We start from the raw sequence: 16,793 nt of genomic DNA on the forward strand, positions 1-16,793 counted from the left end.
ACTAACAAATCAGAATAAGGACGTAGGCGTGCTGCGGGCGTGGCGCGCGGGGCATGGCTTGCCTGTTCTACCACTTCGTCTGCTTCAGACCCTCAAAAACCTATAATTCGTCTATAAAGAGCGTTTCAATAAACATTTGTAGGTGCAAGTTAAATTCGTGGTAGAATGCCGCATTCAACGTTCTTCAATACGGTGTTCATGAGACCACCTTGATGGTAGGTACTAGGTTTCATAGTACCTGCATACCCTACGAGTAAGTATGCCAAATTTTATCTCGAGCATGCATCAGCAAATATTTGCAAAATGATTTATCTCTGATGGGCATCTTTCAACTACACGTACACTTATATATCAACATATTGCAAGTTAAATAAAAGCTTGAAAAGTTGTTAAAAGGTAACCGTCGCAAGGCAGAATAGCGTACGTAGCACATAGACTTATTTAAAAAATCTTAATAGCCGGGTCCACACAGAGCGAGTGTACGCGCGAGGCAATTTCCTTTGCACAATACGGCCAGTATAGACGTGCCTCAGCCGAGGCGGCGTGCGCGTTTTCCTCGCCCGAGCGCGCCGCCTCGGTGTGGACCCGGCTATTGCTTATATTCGTGAGATTTGTACAATTAATTACATAACATATGTGAGACCGGAGCTTAATTGCTCGGAAAACATATAAAAACTCAAAAATGCTCGTTTTCCTAGATAAAAGACCTAGCTAGATCGACTTTTCGCCGCCGAAAACCCCGGACACAGCAAATTTTATCGAAATACCCAAGATCCCTTCCGAGATCCCCAAAATATATAAAATATATACGAGTATAATAATAATAATTCAGCCTATATACGTCCCACTGCTGGGCACAGGCCTCCTCTCATGTGTGAGAGGGCTCGGGCTATAGTCCCCACGCTAGCCCAATGCGGATTGGGAACTTCACATACACCTTTGAATTTCTTCGCAGGTATATGCAGGTTTCCTCACGATGTTTCCCTTCACCGAAAAGCTAGTGGTAAATATCAAATGATATTTCGTACATAAGTTCCGAAAAACTCATTCGTACGAGCCAGGATTTGAACCCGCGACCTCCGAATTGAAAGTTGGACGTCATATATCCACTCAGCCACCACCGCTTATATGAGTGAGATGAGATATTATATATATATATATATATATATATATATATATATATATACACCGTGGACCAATAAACCCCAACAGATTTTAACCACGCATTCCTGATGTCATAAGAAGCAAAAAATGTTATATGAGTTTTGGCCAAATTCGCCAAAAAAAAAAATTTTTTTTTGCCGAAAAAAAAAAATCCTTTTGCGTTTTCTGCACACGACACGTTATTTATTTTTACACCTTGGTGAAAAAAATCATTACAACGAATAAGTAAAGTTTTTTTTTTATTTACAGACGAAAATTGCAAGTTTAAAACTTTAATATCTGTCAGTAGGTATGTCTAAACCAAGTCACATAGTGGCAGCGTCACAGCTAACAAGGCGTTTTTGACTAAGCTATAAAAGAAACAAATTTTCACAGAAATTGTCATTATCTCTAAAACAAGACCGATTTCAGAAAACATTGTATGACATTTTAGTCTCTAAATGCGGTCAAGAATACACCTTTGAAATCTGTCGGGTTTAATTGGCCCACGGTGTATATATACAAGAATTGCTCGTTTAAAGGTATAATGATTAAGTGATAATGTCCTATATATTTTTTTATATTACAATTTATTATTATATACGGCTACACAATCTCTCTTTCTAATGCGGCCTCATTGCCTAGTCAGTAGTGTCCCAGTCTACGAGGATGGAGGTCCTGCTTTATGCCGAATATTATGTACCTGAGTTATATATGGTCGTGTTCTATCATCTCTTTTCCTAGCATAGAATAACTGTAAAAATTAAAAATATAAAAAACCCCTACTCTGATCATAAGATTTTATACCATTTTACGCTAAAAACGCCTTACATCAATTTGGAAAAGAGATACTCTTCAAACTACTGGATCGATTTATATCCAACACAGCTAAGAACCACCGCAAGGAAACTAACGTTCACTTAAAAAAAAACACATCAAAATCGATCACATACAAACACACAGACAGAAATTGGCGACAAACGAATAACTCCCCTCTCTTTGCGTCGGGGGTAAAAAATAAAAGAGATGCAAAATGGTTACAACCATCACTTACAGCCGGTTCGCTGACAAGAGGGAGCGGATACAACGTGTTTTAAACAGCCCTGTTTAAAAACACGTCGTATTCGCGGTATTTTAAATAAGCATGGACCAAATATATTGCAAATTACTACATGCACGCTTATATTTAGAAAATAGCAACTTATTAATATAGAACTTTCGCAAGCGGCATTCAACATGAATTTTATCAAGGATACATTGATGCGTAAAATCTAAAACAATTTCGTGCTTCGAATTTGGCAGGTAAACGCAATGGCACTGTATAGCTCCATACATTTTGCGGTGGCTCTGATTGTCAAAAGTTGACGTTTGACAATTCAGTACAGCGCCATCTGTTTTGGATGTCAAAATAAGGAGCACGTTTTTTTTTTAACTTTACATCTCTATTACAATCAATTCTCTTTGATGTTATTAAATACATAATGTTTGGATACAACCAACATTTTCATTTTGCAGACATTTTCAACACAAGCAGAGCACGTCCTTGTAATTCTAGCTGAGACAACTTAATATCTTTGTGTAGGAAGTACCATCTAGAAGCTAGACTGCGTGAAGTTTAGTACTGTAGCATTATCTATTCTTAGTGAGAGCATTTTTGATTACTGTACTTGCTTCTGTTGTTTCTCCAATAAAGAAAATTATTCAATAAAATAAAACTATATAAGTCACACACGTCGAAGATCCCAGCCAATATATCCACCAAGAGGTTCGATACACGCGGCAACAAAGGACTTGAAAATGCAATATTATCTTTTGCAATCTAAGGTTGCTTATGATATTACCAAAGAAGCCATGCACTTGTTAGCAACCCATACTATAAACAGGTTCCCCGTAGCTTGGTAGGCGTCGACAGCACCAGCTGAAGCCTGCTCCACTAGCCATGACACACTCTGACCGTGTACAGCAGCTCCGAGGTGGGCAGGCTGTAGACGCGCGCCACGGACGCGTCGTCCACGAATGCAAGCCGCGCGCGTGCGGCGCTCACGTCGAGGCAGCGCACGCTGCCCGGCATCGACAGCACCAGCTGAATCCTGCTACACTAGTCATGATACATACTGACCGTGTACAGCAGCTCCGAGGTGGGCAGGCTGTAGACGCGCGCCACGGACGCGTCGTCCACGACCACGAGCCGCGCGCGTGCCGCGCTCACGTCGAGGCAGCGCACGCTGGCCGGCATCGACAGCACCAGCTGAACCCTGCTTCACTAGCGATGACACACACTGACCGTGTACAGCAGCTCCGAGGTGGGCAGGCTGTAGACGCGCCACGGACGCGTCGTCCACGACCGCGAGCCGCGCGCGTTTCGCGCTCACATCGAGGCAGCGCACGCTGCCCGGCGTCGACAGCACCAGCTGAATCCTGCTACACTAGCCATGACACACACTGACCGTGTATAGCAGCTCCGTGGTGGGCAGGCTGTAGACGCGCGCCACGGACGCGTCGTCCACGACCGCGAGCCGCGCGCGTGCCGCGCTCACGTCGAGGCAGCGCACACTGCCTGGCGTCGACAGCACTAGCTTGCAATTTCCACCGCGCGGTTCCACTTGCCATATCTAAACGTGAAACAGTCAATTACTAATAATTTTTAATAAAAAACCGACTTCAATGAGGGAGACCGGTGAAAGAAAGATTATTATTGATTTTGGATTTCATACAATGATATTAAAAAAATTGTCTTGAAGATCTAATTTGCTTAACAAACACAGCGAAGAGGACAAAACTCCAAACGTGAACTATGCGTCGTTGAAGAGTTTCATTCTGATCATCATCAGCAGTTCCACTTCATCAAATGAAAACACAAAAATCCCTATATGTATGCCTTTCATATTTGAAGAGTTCCCTCGATTCCTCATGGATCCCATCATCAGAACTGAGTTTTGACAAAAACGGGACCAATCTTTATATATATAAATTCAATAAAATAAAATAAAATTTATTCGGTTCATAAATGACGGAGTTATAATAACCGAATTGAGAACCTCCTCCTTTTGAAATCTTGAAGTCGATTAAAAAGTAAAGAAAAAAGTGGCTGTGACATAATCGGACCGACAGACGGACATGACGAATCTATAAGGGTTCCGTTTTTTGCCATTTAGCTACGGAACCCTAAAAAGATTTTTATTTTAAGTTTGACAGACCTGCTAAATTAACCCTTTTCCAGGCATAGTACGATTTATCGACCACATACGCGCCATTAGAATTTCAACTTTAGCATTCATTTAAGGTTTAAATTAGATTACATTTTCAGGAAATGTTACTTGTCTTCAAATAAATCATCAAAGCTGTATTAATTGATATTTTTTTTGGGAAGACCTTGTAGATTGGTGCGGCCTGGAAAAGGGTTATTAGCTGCTGAAAAAGTTGTGCTAAGCAAAATAGACAATTTTTATACAACGACGGTGGCCCGCCTGATGTAAATTAGCCACCGCACCTATGCAATTCTATTGGAGATACACACTTGAAAGAAATTAATATAAATCTATTTAGCTTGAATTAGAAATTTGTTCACCATGAAACTTACTTGTCCATTTAACAAGCCCAGCAATAAGACTTCTTCAAAATACAGGGTGGTAACTTTGACGTAACGAATCGGTGATGGTACTGTCCATGTTTTTGGTATCCGCCTTCCAATAATTGATAGTTTGGTATCCTGTAGACATTTAGGGAAATATCAGAGCATCAAAGAACATTTGTAAAATATTAATTTACAGCAGTGCGATAATTAGCACATTACGTAACTATGTCGAAAACTTATAAATGCCATATGTACTGTAAAACGTACGATACATGTGCGAATAGGTAATCCGCAACCTATTTTTTTCACTTGTATCGTAATGTACTATTACAGTACATATGGTGCTACTTTTCCGCAATAATGCGTAAATTAGCACATTATGTAACTATGTCCAAAAATGTAAAGGGTCATAGGTACTGTAATTGTACGATACATGTGCGAATAGGCGTCGATTTAAAACACTCCCTTCATCGTGTTTAAATTTATCGCCACTCGTTACGTATTTTCTATTTTTCGCACTTTACGATACAAGTGTAAATAAAATAACAGTAAAATAAGCGGCCAAGTGCGAGTCGGACTCGCCCATGAAGGGTTCCGTACCATTTATGACGTATTAAAAAAAACTACTTACTAGATCTCGTTCAAACCAATTTTCGGTGGAAGTTTGCATAGTAATGTATATCATATATTTTTTTTAGATTTTTCATTCAATTATTTTAGAAGTTACAGGGGGGGGGGGGGCACATATTTTTTCACTTTGGAAGTGTCTCTCGCGCAAACTATTTAGTGTAGACAAAAATGATATTAGGAACCTAAATATCATTTTTGAAGACCTATCCCCTTTATGTATTAAATAGGTAATGTTCAGTGATCGGGGTTTAATCCTACGATACCTATTTAATCCTACGATAATTTCTAAAGCATAAATGTTTATGGATGTGTTGGCACTTGAGGATGTTCTTCAGACAACCTTGTTGGCTCCGGCAGTTGCACCTGTATTATGACCACATACGTGACACAGTAACAGCTTGTACACCAACCCGCGCTCCAGCAATTGCACCTGCATTATGACAACATACCTGGCACAGCAACAGCGCGTCGCTAGTGGCCACCAGAAGCGAGCACTCGGTCTTTTGTGGCAGCTTTTCCTTTACTCTGTACAGCATGCCTTCCACGTCGCCCTGCTCGTACACCACGACTCGCTCTGGTAGTTGCACCTGCGTAATATAACACAATTTAAATTAGTATCTTTTAATTTGAACAAGGTTATCCTTTGTTGTGAGCCTTCATATGAAGGCTTGTTCAATGAATGTGTGGGATATTTTTTGATATATAGTTTTAGTTATTAAATACGAAATAATTATCTACTTCTACTTCTAATTCAACGTTAATAATTTTACAAAAAAAAAAACACGTTGCTTCTCTGGTCGGAAGAATACCTTTAAATACAAGGAAAACCTACTGTTCAGATAGCAGAGATGCTACCATGTCATGAAACAAATAATGTTTATTTATTGTGTATATATTATAATTGTATTGTGTTCTTGTCTCAGTACTTTTTTTACTTCAGACAAATGTTCATATAACTGAAGCTTATCTGACACATCACTGACAGGTATCCCATCTCCATAAATATACCCCCACTTGCAGATTTGAATATTACCAGTGATTGGGGTTTGGCGTTTGGTTTTTGCCGCATAAACTTGTATGTCTGGTTATTATAGTTATAACTTCATCAGTTCAAACATGGAAATTCACAAATGGAAAGACGAAGTACTTACGGCTAGGCGGTGTTTGTAGATGGCGATCTTCTGCACCCTGTCATGGCACTTGATGCGCACCTTGGTGCCGGTGGTGAGGTGCTGTATGATGACGTCGGTCATGTTCTCACGGTATGCGTACCGCTCGCGGTACAGCCCGTGCACTGTGCTAAAGACAGTTTGGTAGCACCATAGAGTGCCATCCTGGCAACCCACTGCCTGTAAATGTTTGCATATAAAGAGGTATAACAACCGATCACAGTACATCCCACTCCCATTGCTGGGCTCTGCCATACTCATTAACTATTAACAATAAACTAGGCAATCATTGCGGTTGTCGACTTGTGGAAAATGCCCATAAGCATTAACTAAACTCAAAAACTACTAAACGGATTTTCATGCGGTTTTCACCTATCAATAGAGTGATACTTAGGTTAGTGGCTTTAGGTGTATAAATTGGAAATTTTTGAGTAACCCATGCAAAGCCGGGGCGGGTTGCTAGTACTGTAGAAATAAAGCAATTAAAATCAGTCCCAACTGATTTAACAGTCCTAGCTGTTTTTAAAATTTACAGTGTACCCAACTAAAATGAGACAAAAGGTTATCCAGTATTTACAAGTGTAGCAAGAGATGGTGAAGGTGTGATGGACCACACCCATTCCTGCGGGGTGTTGAGTATAGACACGCCTTCTGATGTAAGCACTGCCCATCCTCCGACTCCCCCTACCAGTATTAACTCGCCAAGCATTGAGACTGATAGAGCTGCTATACCTGTAAACAATTCATTATCATTTATTTCAGATCTAGGGAATATAATAGGGAATGAGCAACACCAGAAATAGAATCAGAATAACATAAATCTGTTTTTTTTTCAGGGGAAACCTGAATGACTAATATAAAAGTAAGTATTATGTTGAATTTATTAGTTCATCAACACAATTAAGTGTGAACTTAAACTGTAAACTACTGGGGTAACATGTTCACTACACTGAAATGAAAAATGTTAAAAATTGTTTATTAATTTACCTATGTTCCTTTCTTTAAGAATTTGTTGTCCCTGTACATTATAAAAGGATAATGTTTCATGCCAATCTGAGACAATAAGACATGTTTTGGTAAAGTTTACAGCCCATACTGCAGCTTCTCTTGTTATCCTTTTTATCTCATCACCAACCTATAACATTGCAACAAGAAATAAGTTAGGTTAGTTTTGTTTTGTAAAACATGAATATTTTAGATGAAAAGATGAAAAATATCTTACTTTATCCCTTATAGAAACAGCACCAATAGCTAGCCCAACAGCTAAGTACTGGCCGTTGGGGGCCCAAGCACAGCTTGTAATGCGTCCTGTCACTCGATATTTCTGCACTGCCTTAACTTCAGCTGACCAGAATGCAAAGTCTGAGAGTGCGCAGGATGCCAAATGATATGTAACAGGATTATATGCTAGACATTGAATTGCTTCACTGTGCCTGTTTAACAAGTGACAAGCAAATTATTTCAAATTATATACATTTAACCTTATAAACTTAATTATATCATGAAACCCTTTACAATAGGCTTAAAGCAAAGAGGGATTTGATGGGTGGGGTCAATTAAATAGCTGATTAGTGTGGCAAGTATATATATTTTAAAAACTCACGAATATTTGAGTACCCCTTCCATTTTAGATGTCCATATGATAACATTTTTGTCAGCACTGCCACTTGCAAATTTTTTTCCGTCGCCACAGTAAGCAACGGCGTGCACTGCGCCTTTGTGGGCCTGAAGCAATTGGACCAAAGACCCATCTCGGGGATCGTAAACCATAACTTTTTCGCCAGCACCAATTACCAGTTGAGTACCATCTGGACTGTAGCATATCGTGTGGACGCTGGAAGTTGATAGAAATTAGTTTATACCATATTGATTAACACATGAAAAACTACTTAGTAAAGTAAAACACGTTTTTACCTCGAAAATTCTATTTTATCTGCTTCGTGAATTTTATTAACCCATTTCGGAACTGTCCTCATTTTTAGTTATTGTTTACACTGTAATAATCGTAAACTGTAGACAGAAGAGCGCTATAAATACATTCTAATTGATTTTTCAGTAATAATTTGGTTGACAACGGATTCTATTGAAAATGTAAACAAAACGTACGCAACGCACTTCAGGGCATTGGCATGGCATTTCAATAACTCAACATCCCTCAACAACGCAACGCTGCCATTATGGTCCGTATCGAACATTTGTGTCCGACTTACGATGAAAAAAATGTAACAGGCATTTTGCTTCTAAATCAAACTCTTCATATAAAAACTGTAAAATGTTTTAATTCAGATATAAATTTTAGTTAAGCATAGTTTTATGTGAATAGATTTATAAATACTACGTAAATAAAAAAAGAACAGTATTAATTTTTATCATTATGCCCGTTAGGACTAATTTCGAACTAGGATGTTGTCATTGTCAGATGACAATGACAGTTTAAACGATTTTTTTTAGTTTTTGGTCATACCCAAAGTAAAACATAGTGATTATAGGGAGCGTGCATGAACTGTAGGAGGCAGCACAGGAGCCGTCAGTTTTTGGCGCGAGGCGTAAAATCTGATGTTTATTGTTCCGATGTAGCCCACAAGATGGCAGAACCTACTATGCACAAGAAAACACGTGACGTGTAAATGTACATGTATATGGTTCCGATTCAAGCCACAAGATGGCAGACCCTCCAACGCGCACGGTCCCTATAACCTATAATGCTCTTTGACCCAAAGGTTCAAACAATGGTTGCAAGATAGCAGCAAATGTCATTTAAAAGTCAATCTTAGTGAATTTGATCACTGTTGTTACAGTAAGTAAGAATTGTTACTTAACTGACTTACTTGAATATCAAAGTATCCGATAGTGTCTGCTGTGTCGAAACCAAACAAATGGCGCTGATTAAACGACAACCAATAGGTATTTAATAAAATATCGTTGATCTCCGTAGAAGATAGCGTTTTTGAATAAGAAACCGTGCGGGTCTGCCATCTGGTGGCCTGAATCGGAAATAGAGACATGTACATTGACACTTCCCTTCGACAAAGCAAGTGCTGTCATCTACCGTTCTCATACGTTTTCTTGTGCATAGTAGGTTCTGCCTTCTTGTGGGCTACATTACATTAGAAGCATAAACTTCACATTTACAACTCGCGCTAAAAATCGAACGTCTCGTGTGCTGCCCCTAGAGTTTATGCACGCTACTTATATACATTTAAAAAAAGTAGATGACGCTATAATGTAATATATATTCAATTACAGGCGATTTTAAATTTCTGGCCTATCATTTATAAGATAGATTCACAGAAACAAACAACGTGTTTTAAACAACACACATATTTGAGAAAAAATTGCTTTCTGCTAGAGGTAAACATTTGGCAGAAATTATCTTATGTATACAATTGCCAACCCTGAATAATATATTTATGAAAAAATATTTAATAAATCTTGCACTTAATATAATAAAAGTTTTAAAAAGTGTATCACTCTTATTTGTCCATCCTGTATTATGTACACTCAAGTGCAAAAATCTAGTTTATTAATTTGTAGCAAAAATGCATGGCCACTTTATGAATGAATTCCATGTACTAATGTACATTGCAATTTTTGCAGCTGGCTGTACGTTCAGAGATGTCAATAATGGTCAGAGAACAAATTAATAAAGAGCTTTACTATACAACCAACGCCGTACCTCGTCATTGTTGTGCATGACGCTGAATATTTATTTGCATTTCAGTAAAAACAGCCATGTCGTGCATTACACGAACGTCCTCTGGTAAGTGTAATCATAGATTTAATAAGCAATGTTTTTCATTCAGATAGGTTTGTACGAATACGCCCAATCACAGGTGCCCTATTGATTTTCCGACAAACAATACGCCGATTTTCGATTCGCCGACAACGATTCGCAGACGGGTTTTTTGGCCGAGTAACGATTGGCAGAATGTCATTACGCATAATAGTCGTCTGCACGAGTAGTCAATTCGCAGAACATTGACACGCATATTTACTTTTCGTAGAATAATAATTTAGTAACTCTCACAATCAGCCGAGAAACTATAGGGAGCGTGCATGAACTATAGGAGGCAGCACAGGAGCCGGCAGATTTTTGGCGCGAGGCGTAAATGTGATGTTTATTGTTCCAATGTAGCCCACGAGATGGCAGAACCTACCATGCACAACAAAACACGTGACGTGTAAATTTACATGTTTATTGTTCCGATTCAGGCCACAAGATGGCAGACCCTCCAACGCGCACGGTCCCTATTGGCCGAAACTCAATAGGTCGAATAATCATTTGGCATTAATATTGATTAACAAAACTCCCCTCTTATTTATGGCTAGACTAGGACATGACTAACCTACACAACAACTTTTAGTTTGAGTCTGATAAACATAGTTTTGATACATTTAATTATATACTTATTTTCATTAACACAAATGACCATAAAATTTTATGCCTTAAAAGGAGCAATTCTTGAATATATATATATATATATATATATTTATACATTTCGGAGATCTCGGATCGGCTTTAACGATTTCGATGAAATTTGCTATATGGGGGTTTTCGCGGGGCGAAAAATCGATCTAGCTAGGTAGTATCTCTGGGAATACACGCATTTTTGAGTTTTATACATTTTCCGAGCAAAGCTCGGTCATCCATATATTGAAAACCTATATTGCATGGGTACGATGGCTCACACTGTTAACTGTCCATCGGTGGACCTTATTACAAAAGGCATAAGGTCCACCGTTGGATACTTAAGAGTGTTGCTGTTTGCACAGTACCTATGCTTTTGTCCATATTTAAGTTAAAAATTGATTTAAACCTAAACTAAGCTTAACGCATATACTTAAAAAAGGATAATATTTTATTTCAATTTTTCTGAAGTCAGTTTTTTTTTGTAAATAGACTTATTTCGAAAATAAGGATGTATAAAATGTGAAACGTTATTCGACTAAACATTCCTTAAACGAAAAGATTACTCTGCCAAATGAAAATCGTCCAATAATAGTTCTGCTAATTTACACAGAAGCGAACTCAACTGTAACCGTAACAAACGATCGATAATCTGCGAATTAATTGCCGGAGAATCATTAGGTACCCAAATGTTAGTGTTAGTATTGCCCAAATGAATTTTAGGCAAAAAACCCTGCGTAAAAATCTCATAAATCTAGTACCTATTAGGTAGTTGTCGACATTTTCCTCCTCCAATACTCCAATTGTACGAAATTATGGTAATTGAGATAAGGTAATGGTAATATTGAACTCATATAGTTACAAAATTTATTCATCTAAAGCCATCTGGAGAGGAAAATGTCCAGAAGAACGTTTGTGGGTCATTATACTTTTTACTGCAGGTTTTTACAGTTTCAAATATATGTTTGAATATTTGTAATGCGTTTTAACTTGCACTAGCTACAAAAAAATATAAGCACAGAATAGGTCAATCATTGACCCTTGGCTTTTTTGTTTAGAATTTATAGCCTGGAGCATGCAAATATACAACTATGTCCCAGTACCGTACTCGTAATGACAACTTTGTTACTTTAAAAACACAGTGTCGCGTGTTCAATGTTTTCTTCCCATCTCAAAAAATGCCATGCCTAACGCGCCTAAAGAACTTTTCACTTCAAAAATTACAACGACTCTACCGGCCCTTTGGTGTTTAATTTCAGTTCAGAAGTATCCCAAAAATCCCGTTGAGGGGCCAAATTAATGATGTGCGACATTCGAAGCGCTACCGTCCGCCCCGTCGCGTTTATCGCCATAAATTAAATCTTTACCAAATTATTTTTTGCGTCGGAGGCGCTCTTATGGTATTGAAAATAAAGTTCAATTTCTACATTCAATCTAGTACTGACCGATGTTTGTTTTAAGATGACAATATTACTAGCTCGCTTTGGAAGTTGAAAAAGCTTAATGTTTATGACTTTTTCATGGATGCCAGCAGACAGCCTGTCGCCTATACCGGATGTAAATGCTAGAATCGACTATAGATATATTTTCATTATACGCAGAAGGCAGGACAGGAATTGGACTTTGAATTTTAGTGGCATTTACGAACTGTCGGGTCGTATACAGTGTGTAATTTCAATATGGGCAAACCTTTAAACGGTGGTTAGCAAAGGACCTAAAAAGTATATTGAGATAACTTTTTCTTTGAAATACAATGAAAATATTAACCATAATAATAAAAATAAATAATAAAAATAATTCGGCCCGCAATGTAACCCAACACGCAAGTTACGAGATACGAGCTTTTTCTAGTAACTGTCAACGCTTGCGCGACAGTTACTCACATGTTAATCATATCTCATAATGTCATGTCAGGTTGTGTCTCGTAATGATTACAGCACTTTGCTGTTCGGTAAATTTTCAAAAAATAATTACGGAGTCCTAATAAAGTTAACTTAAAAAAACTTCTTAATTCATAATTACACGGGTAAATTCTATGTCAGGTTTGATTTATTATTGATTGTTTTCATAGCTTTTGAGTGGTTATATTGTAACTAACAGTTAGAGTACGTAAACCTGTGTAAAACTTCGGAAAATCTGTAATTTTCAATCAAAATAATACAATGCTAGTGCAAATAAACTACGGTTTGGAAGAAACTTTGGCTGCGCGAGACGAGGAACAAATCGGTACGAGTATTATATGTTCAATGGAGGTAACTTACCCCGCGGTGGTACATAGTCTACCTGCCTAGAGTCATTCGGGGTAACTGAGCGCAGTGGATAAGTGAGCGCACCGCGTTTATCTCTGAAATGAGGAGTGGGACATATGGGCCAACTACGAGGGCTGCCTTTTAAGTTCTGTCGTTAGCAAACCTCCCACGATTTTATAAAAAAAAACTAATATCATCGTAAAATATTTGAATTTAGAACTCGAAAACAAAAGAATGACTCAAGATCGGCCAAATCGTTTCAGTACAGCGTCGGTTCAAAGTTGACAAGTCAGTTGTGAAAATGGAAATTTCGAAGGAAAATTTACGTGCGATAATGTTTTACAACTTCAAAAGAGGTTTAACGCGTCTTCAGTGCTTTGAAGTGTTGACTACTGTTTTAATAATGAAGCACCTTGCCTCCGCACTGTGGAACGTTGGTTTTTAGAATTTCAACGTGGCGTTTCTAGTTTTAGTGATAGGCATCGTGATGATCGACCAAAAACAGTCGTGACTCAGGAGAACATTGATGCTGTACGGCAACTGATCGTCGAAATTCGCCACGCGACATACCGTGAGATAGAAGCTTTATTGGGTATTTCAGGGACCAGTGTTCAAAATATTTTTCATTTATTGACCACTTAGGTGTAAAAAAATTGATCTCACGCTGGATACCACATTTACTCAGTGAAAACCAAAAAAAGGGGCTGTGACATAATCGGACAGACAGACGGACATGACGAATCTATAAGGGTTCCGTTTTTTGACATTTGGCTACGGAACCCTAAAAACGGCTCGTGTTAGATGGTGTCGCAAAACTCTACGAAAATTCAACCGACGAAACTCTAAACACGTTTACGACATTATCAGTGGTGACGAGTCTTGGATATAGGTCTACGATTCGGATTCTAAACAGCAGTCGACTGTTTGGGTGTTCCAAGATGAGCCAAAACCGAACAAAGTAATACACTCACGGAGCACTTAAAAAAATGGTCGCCACGTTTGTAGCGAAATGTGGCCACGTTGCCACCACCGTGCTAGAGGATCGTACAACGGTCAATGCTGACTGGTATACCTACCAATGTTTGTTTATCAGAAGTTATCAGCGAGTTCCGAAAAAACAACTGACGTCGTATAATACTGCACCACGATAATGCGAGCTAGCGCACCGCTAGGCAGACAATTGAGTATTTTAAAGAGCATAACGTCGAAAATCTGGAACACCCACCGTACAGTCCAGACTTAAGGATACTTAAGGAGAAAGTTTTCCAACAACTGTAATATTATTTTACGCGGAAAATACGCGTTTTGCCCTGAATCTACGTTGGCTATGCAAATATGGTGCAAGGCGACATTCAAGCTTATTAAGTTCCACATCAAACAAGTCCTGTCAACCTTTACGGAAAAAATAAACATCTTGTAATAGAAAATACTTACTGAATCCAGATTTAGCGCTAGTACCCATCCAGTCATTAATAATCTTTTTTTATTGATGCATAGACCTAATTGAAAATTATAAAATGTCAATGATATGTGTCATTCTCAATCAAAAGGTGGACATTATCGCTTATGGATTCCGAGATATCAATGAATTTATAAATCTAGTCGAAATTGACAAAATTTTGTTTTGTTCACTAACAGTCTCTATACACTTAAAATAATCATGTGTGTATTGTTCCAAAGTTGCAATTTTCAGCGGGAACTTGAAAAAAAACACGCTTAAAGTTTAATGACTAGGGTACCTCATTGTCGGTCGTCCTTACGTTACGATCGACAATCTGAGTGTATTTTATGAGTCTGTTTTTTTTTATTGAATGTCACGCTGCAATACTGCTGCAGTCGATTGCATTACTGCAGTAGATGCATAAAAATACAATGTATCGAGAAATTTACATTAAATTTGACGTATAATAACATTGTATTATGTAAGTGTTGTTGAATATGATCTCATAACGCGACAATGTGGTACCCTAAGACTTAGTTAAACTTTAACCCAGAATTATTAGTTAGTAACTGACGAAGACTATAGTTTCTTCTATCCAATTTGATTTTTTTTTAGTCAGAATTGTATTAGTATCATAATATTTATAGCAGACATAAGCAATTATAGCTTTCATTTTGAGAAAAATATGCATGTGGAATTGTTATTTCTGTAAAGTTACGATTAATCCAAAATACTAAATTTCAAAGACGCTTTTTGAATACAAAACAACATTATTTTGTATTATTTTTGCACTTTTTGGTTAATTCTATGCATAAGTGTACAATGCTTGTTGACAACTGATTACGTTGATTTTATGTAAAATTAATAAGAACGATGTTGGTTTTTAAAAATTAAAAAAAAAGTTTTTTTAACATTTTAGTAGTGTTACGTTTTTTATTATTATCCCTGCATTATAGACGTGTAAGGACAATATAAGTTAGCCGAGAACTTGTTCATTTTAAGGCCTAAAAACTATTTTTTTTTATATTTCACGTTTCGATACCCTACGTGCTTTATTTTATAATATCTCAATTATATAAAATGATAAAAGCCCTTTTTAAAATCGCTATCTCCATAACTTAGCACTAGAACTTGGTCTTTTAAACTTTCCAACTTTAAAATTGTATATTTGCATGATACATTTTCAAAAAATCCTATTAAAATAAGTAGGTACGAAACTTAGAAGCCTGATTCTTTTTGCATATAAAAGAACATGTTTTGGTCTATGTGCTAGTAGCTATAACTAAATACCGACAATAAGTTACCTTTTGATTGAGAATGACACATATTTTGAACATTAGTATGATAGGTGATATGATGATACAAGATACAGAGATAAATTTCTTTTTTCATTATGCATAGCATAGCCAGATATCGAAACTATGAAAAAAATTACAATAAACTCAAAACATGTATTTCATTATTTACCCCCTGGGTCATCTTCAGATACATTTTAATAACGTTTATTCGTAAAACAACAAACACAGCGATGTTTTACGAATAAGCGATAATTCTGCAAAAACCGTAATTTTACGACAAAGAACCAAGTCTCAGGAGAACTACGTAACAAATGACTAAACTATTGAGTTTCATTGTAATTTTCAACATATATTCAAATTTTTGAATTATTAGAGTTTTTCAAAATGAATCCGAGTTTTACCATTAGTCTGAAATCTTTGTGGGAATTCATAAATCGATACGTATGGAGGCAAATTTAGTGATAGACAAATGCGTCGAAAGTAATAGTTGATAGATCCTTTATAAACATTTTCCAAATCAGCTGCTATAAATAAACGGATCCATCATTATAGTAAGTGTAGCCGTCCTACCCATTTCAATTTTCTTTTGAAAACACTTTTATCTGTACCTTATTGGGAAAGCGGGTGGGCGGCACGTCCGGAACACGGTTAATCCATTTGGAAATTATCCGGTGCAGCCCCTGCGGGTTCAATTTAAATGTAAATGGCGGTCCGTAGCGAGCGGCGTTATCAAGGGAGCACAGAGCCCCAACCTACCCACCCGTACTCCGGTCAAGCATCTTGCCTAGTATTCTCGCTATACTTACCTATTGTGTATTGGCTACCAGTAGCGTGACCTGAACCTCTCATTCATATGGCGGTTATGTATATTATAACTTAGG

At 37.7% G+C, this 16,793-nt stretch overlaps 1 protein-coding gene across 1 annotated transcript in view; it reads right to left on the bottom strand.

Annotated features, from left to right (window-relative positions):
• LOC133517050 (intraflagellar transport protein 122 homolog) overlaps positions 1–8,839 on the bottom strand; it is a 32,593-nt gene extending 23,754 nt beyond the window's left edge. The window contains exons 1-9 of the mRNA XM_061850195.1: positions 8,431–8,839; positions 8,120–8,350; positions 7,739–7,949; positions 7,504–7,651; positions 7,094–7,248; positions 6,499–6,696; positions 5,797–5,934; positions 4,724–4,852; positions 3,591–3,755 (exon numbers count right to left, since the gene is read on the bottom strand). Of these exons, the coding sequence (XP_061706179.1) occupies positions 3,591–3,755; positions 4,724–4,852; positions 5,797–5,934; positions 6,499–6,696; positions 7,094–7,248; positions 7,504–7,651; positions 7,739–7,949; positions 8,120–8,350; positions 8,431–8,492 (1,437 nt within the window). The 5' untranslated portion in view covers positions 8,493–8,839. The remainder of the gene's footprint in view (positions 1–3,590; positions 3,756–4,723; positions 4,853–5,796; positions 5,935–6,498; positions 6,697–7,093; positions 7,249–7,503; positions 7,652–7,738; positions 7,950–8,119; positions 8,351–8,430) is intronic.
• Positions 8,840–16,793: the final 7,954 nt, after the last annotated feature.

The sequence above is a fragment of the Cydia pomonella genome, chromosome 1, assembly GCF_033807575.1.
Source record: "Cydia pomonella isolate Wapato2018A chromosome 1, ilCydPomo1, whole genome shotgun sequence".
Lineage (NCBI taxonomy): Eukaryota > Metazoa > Arthropoda > Insecta > Lepidoptera > Tortricidae > Cydia > Cydia pomonella.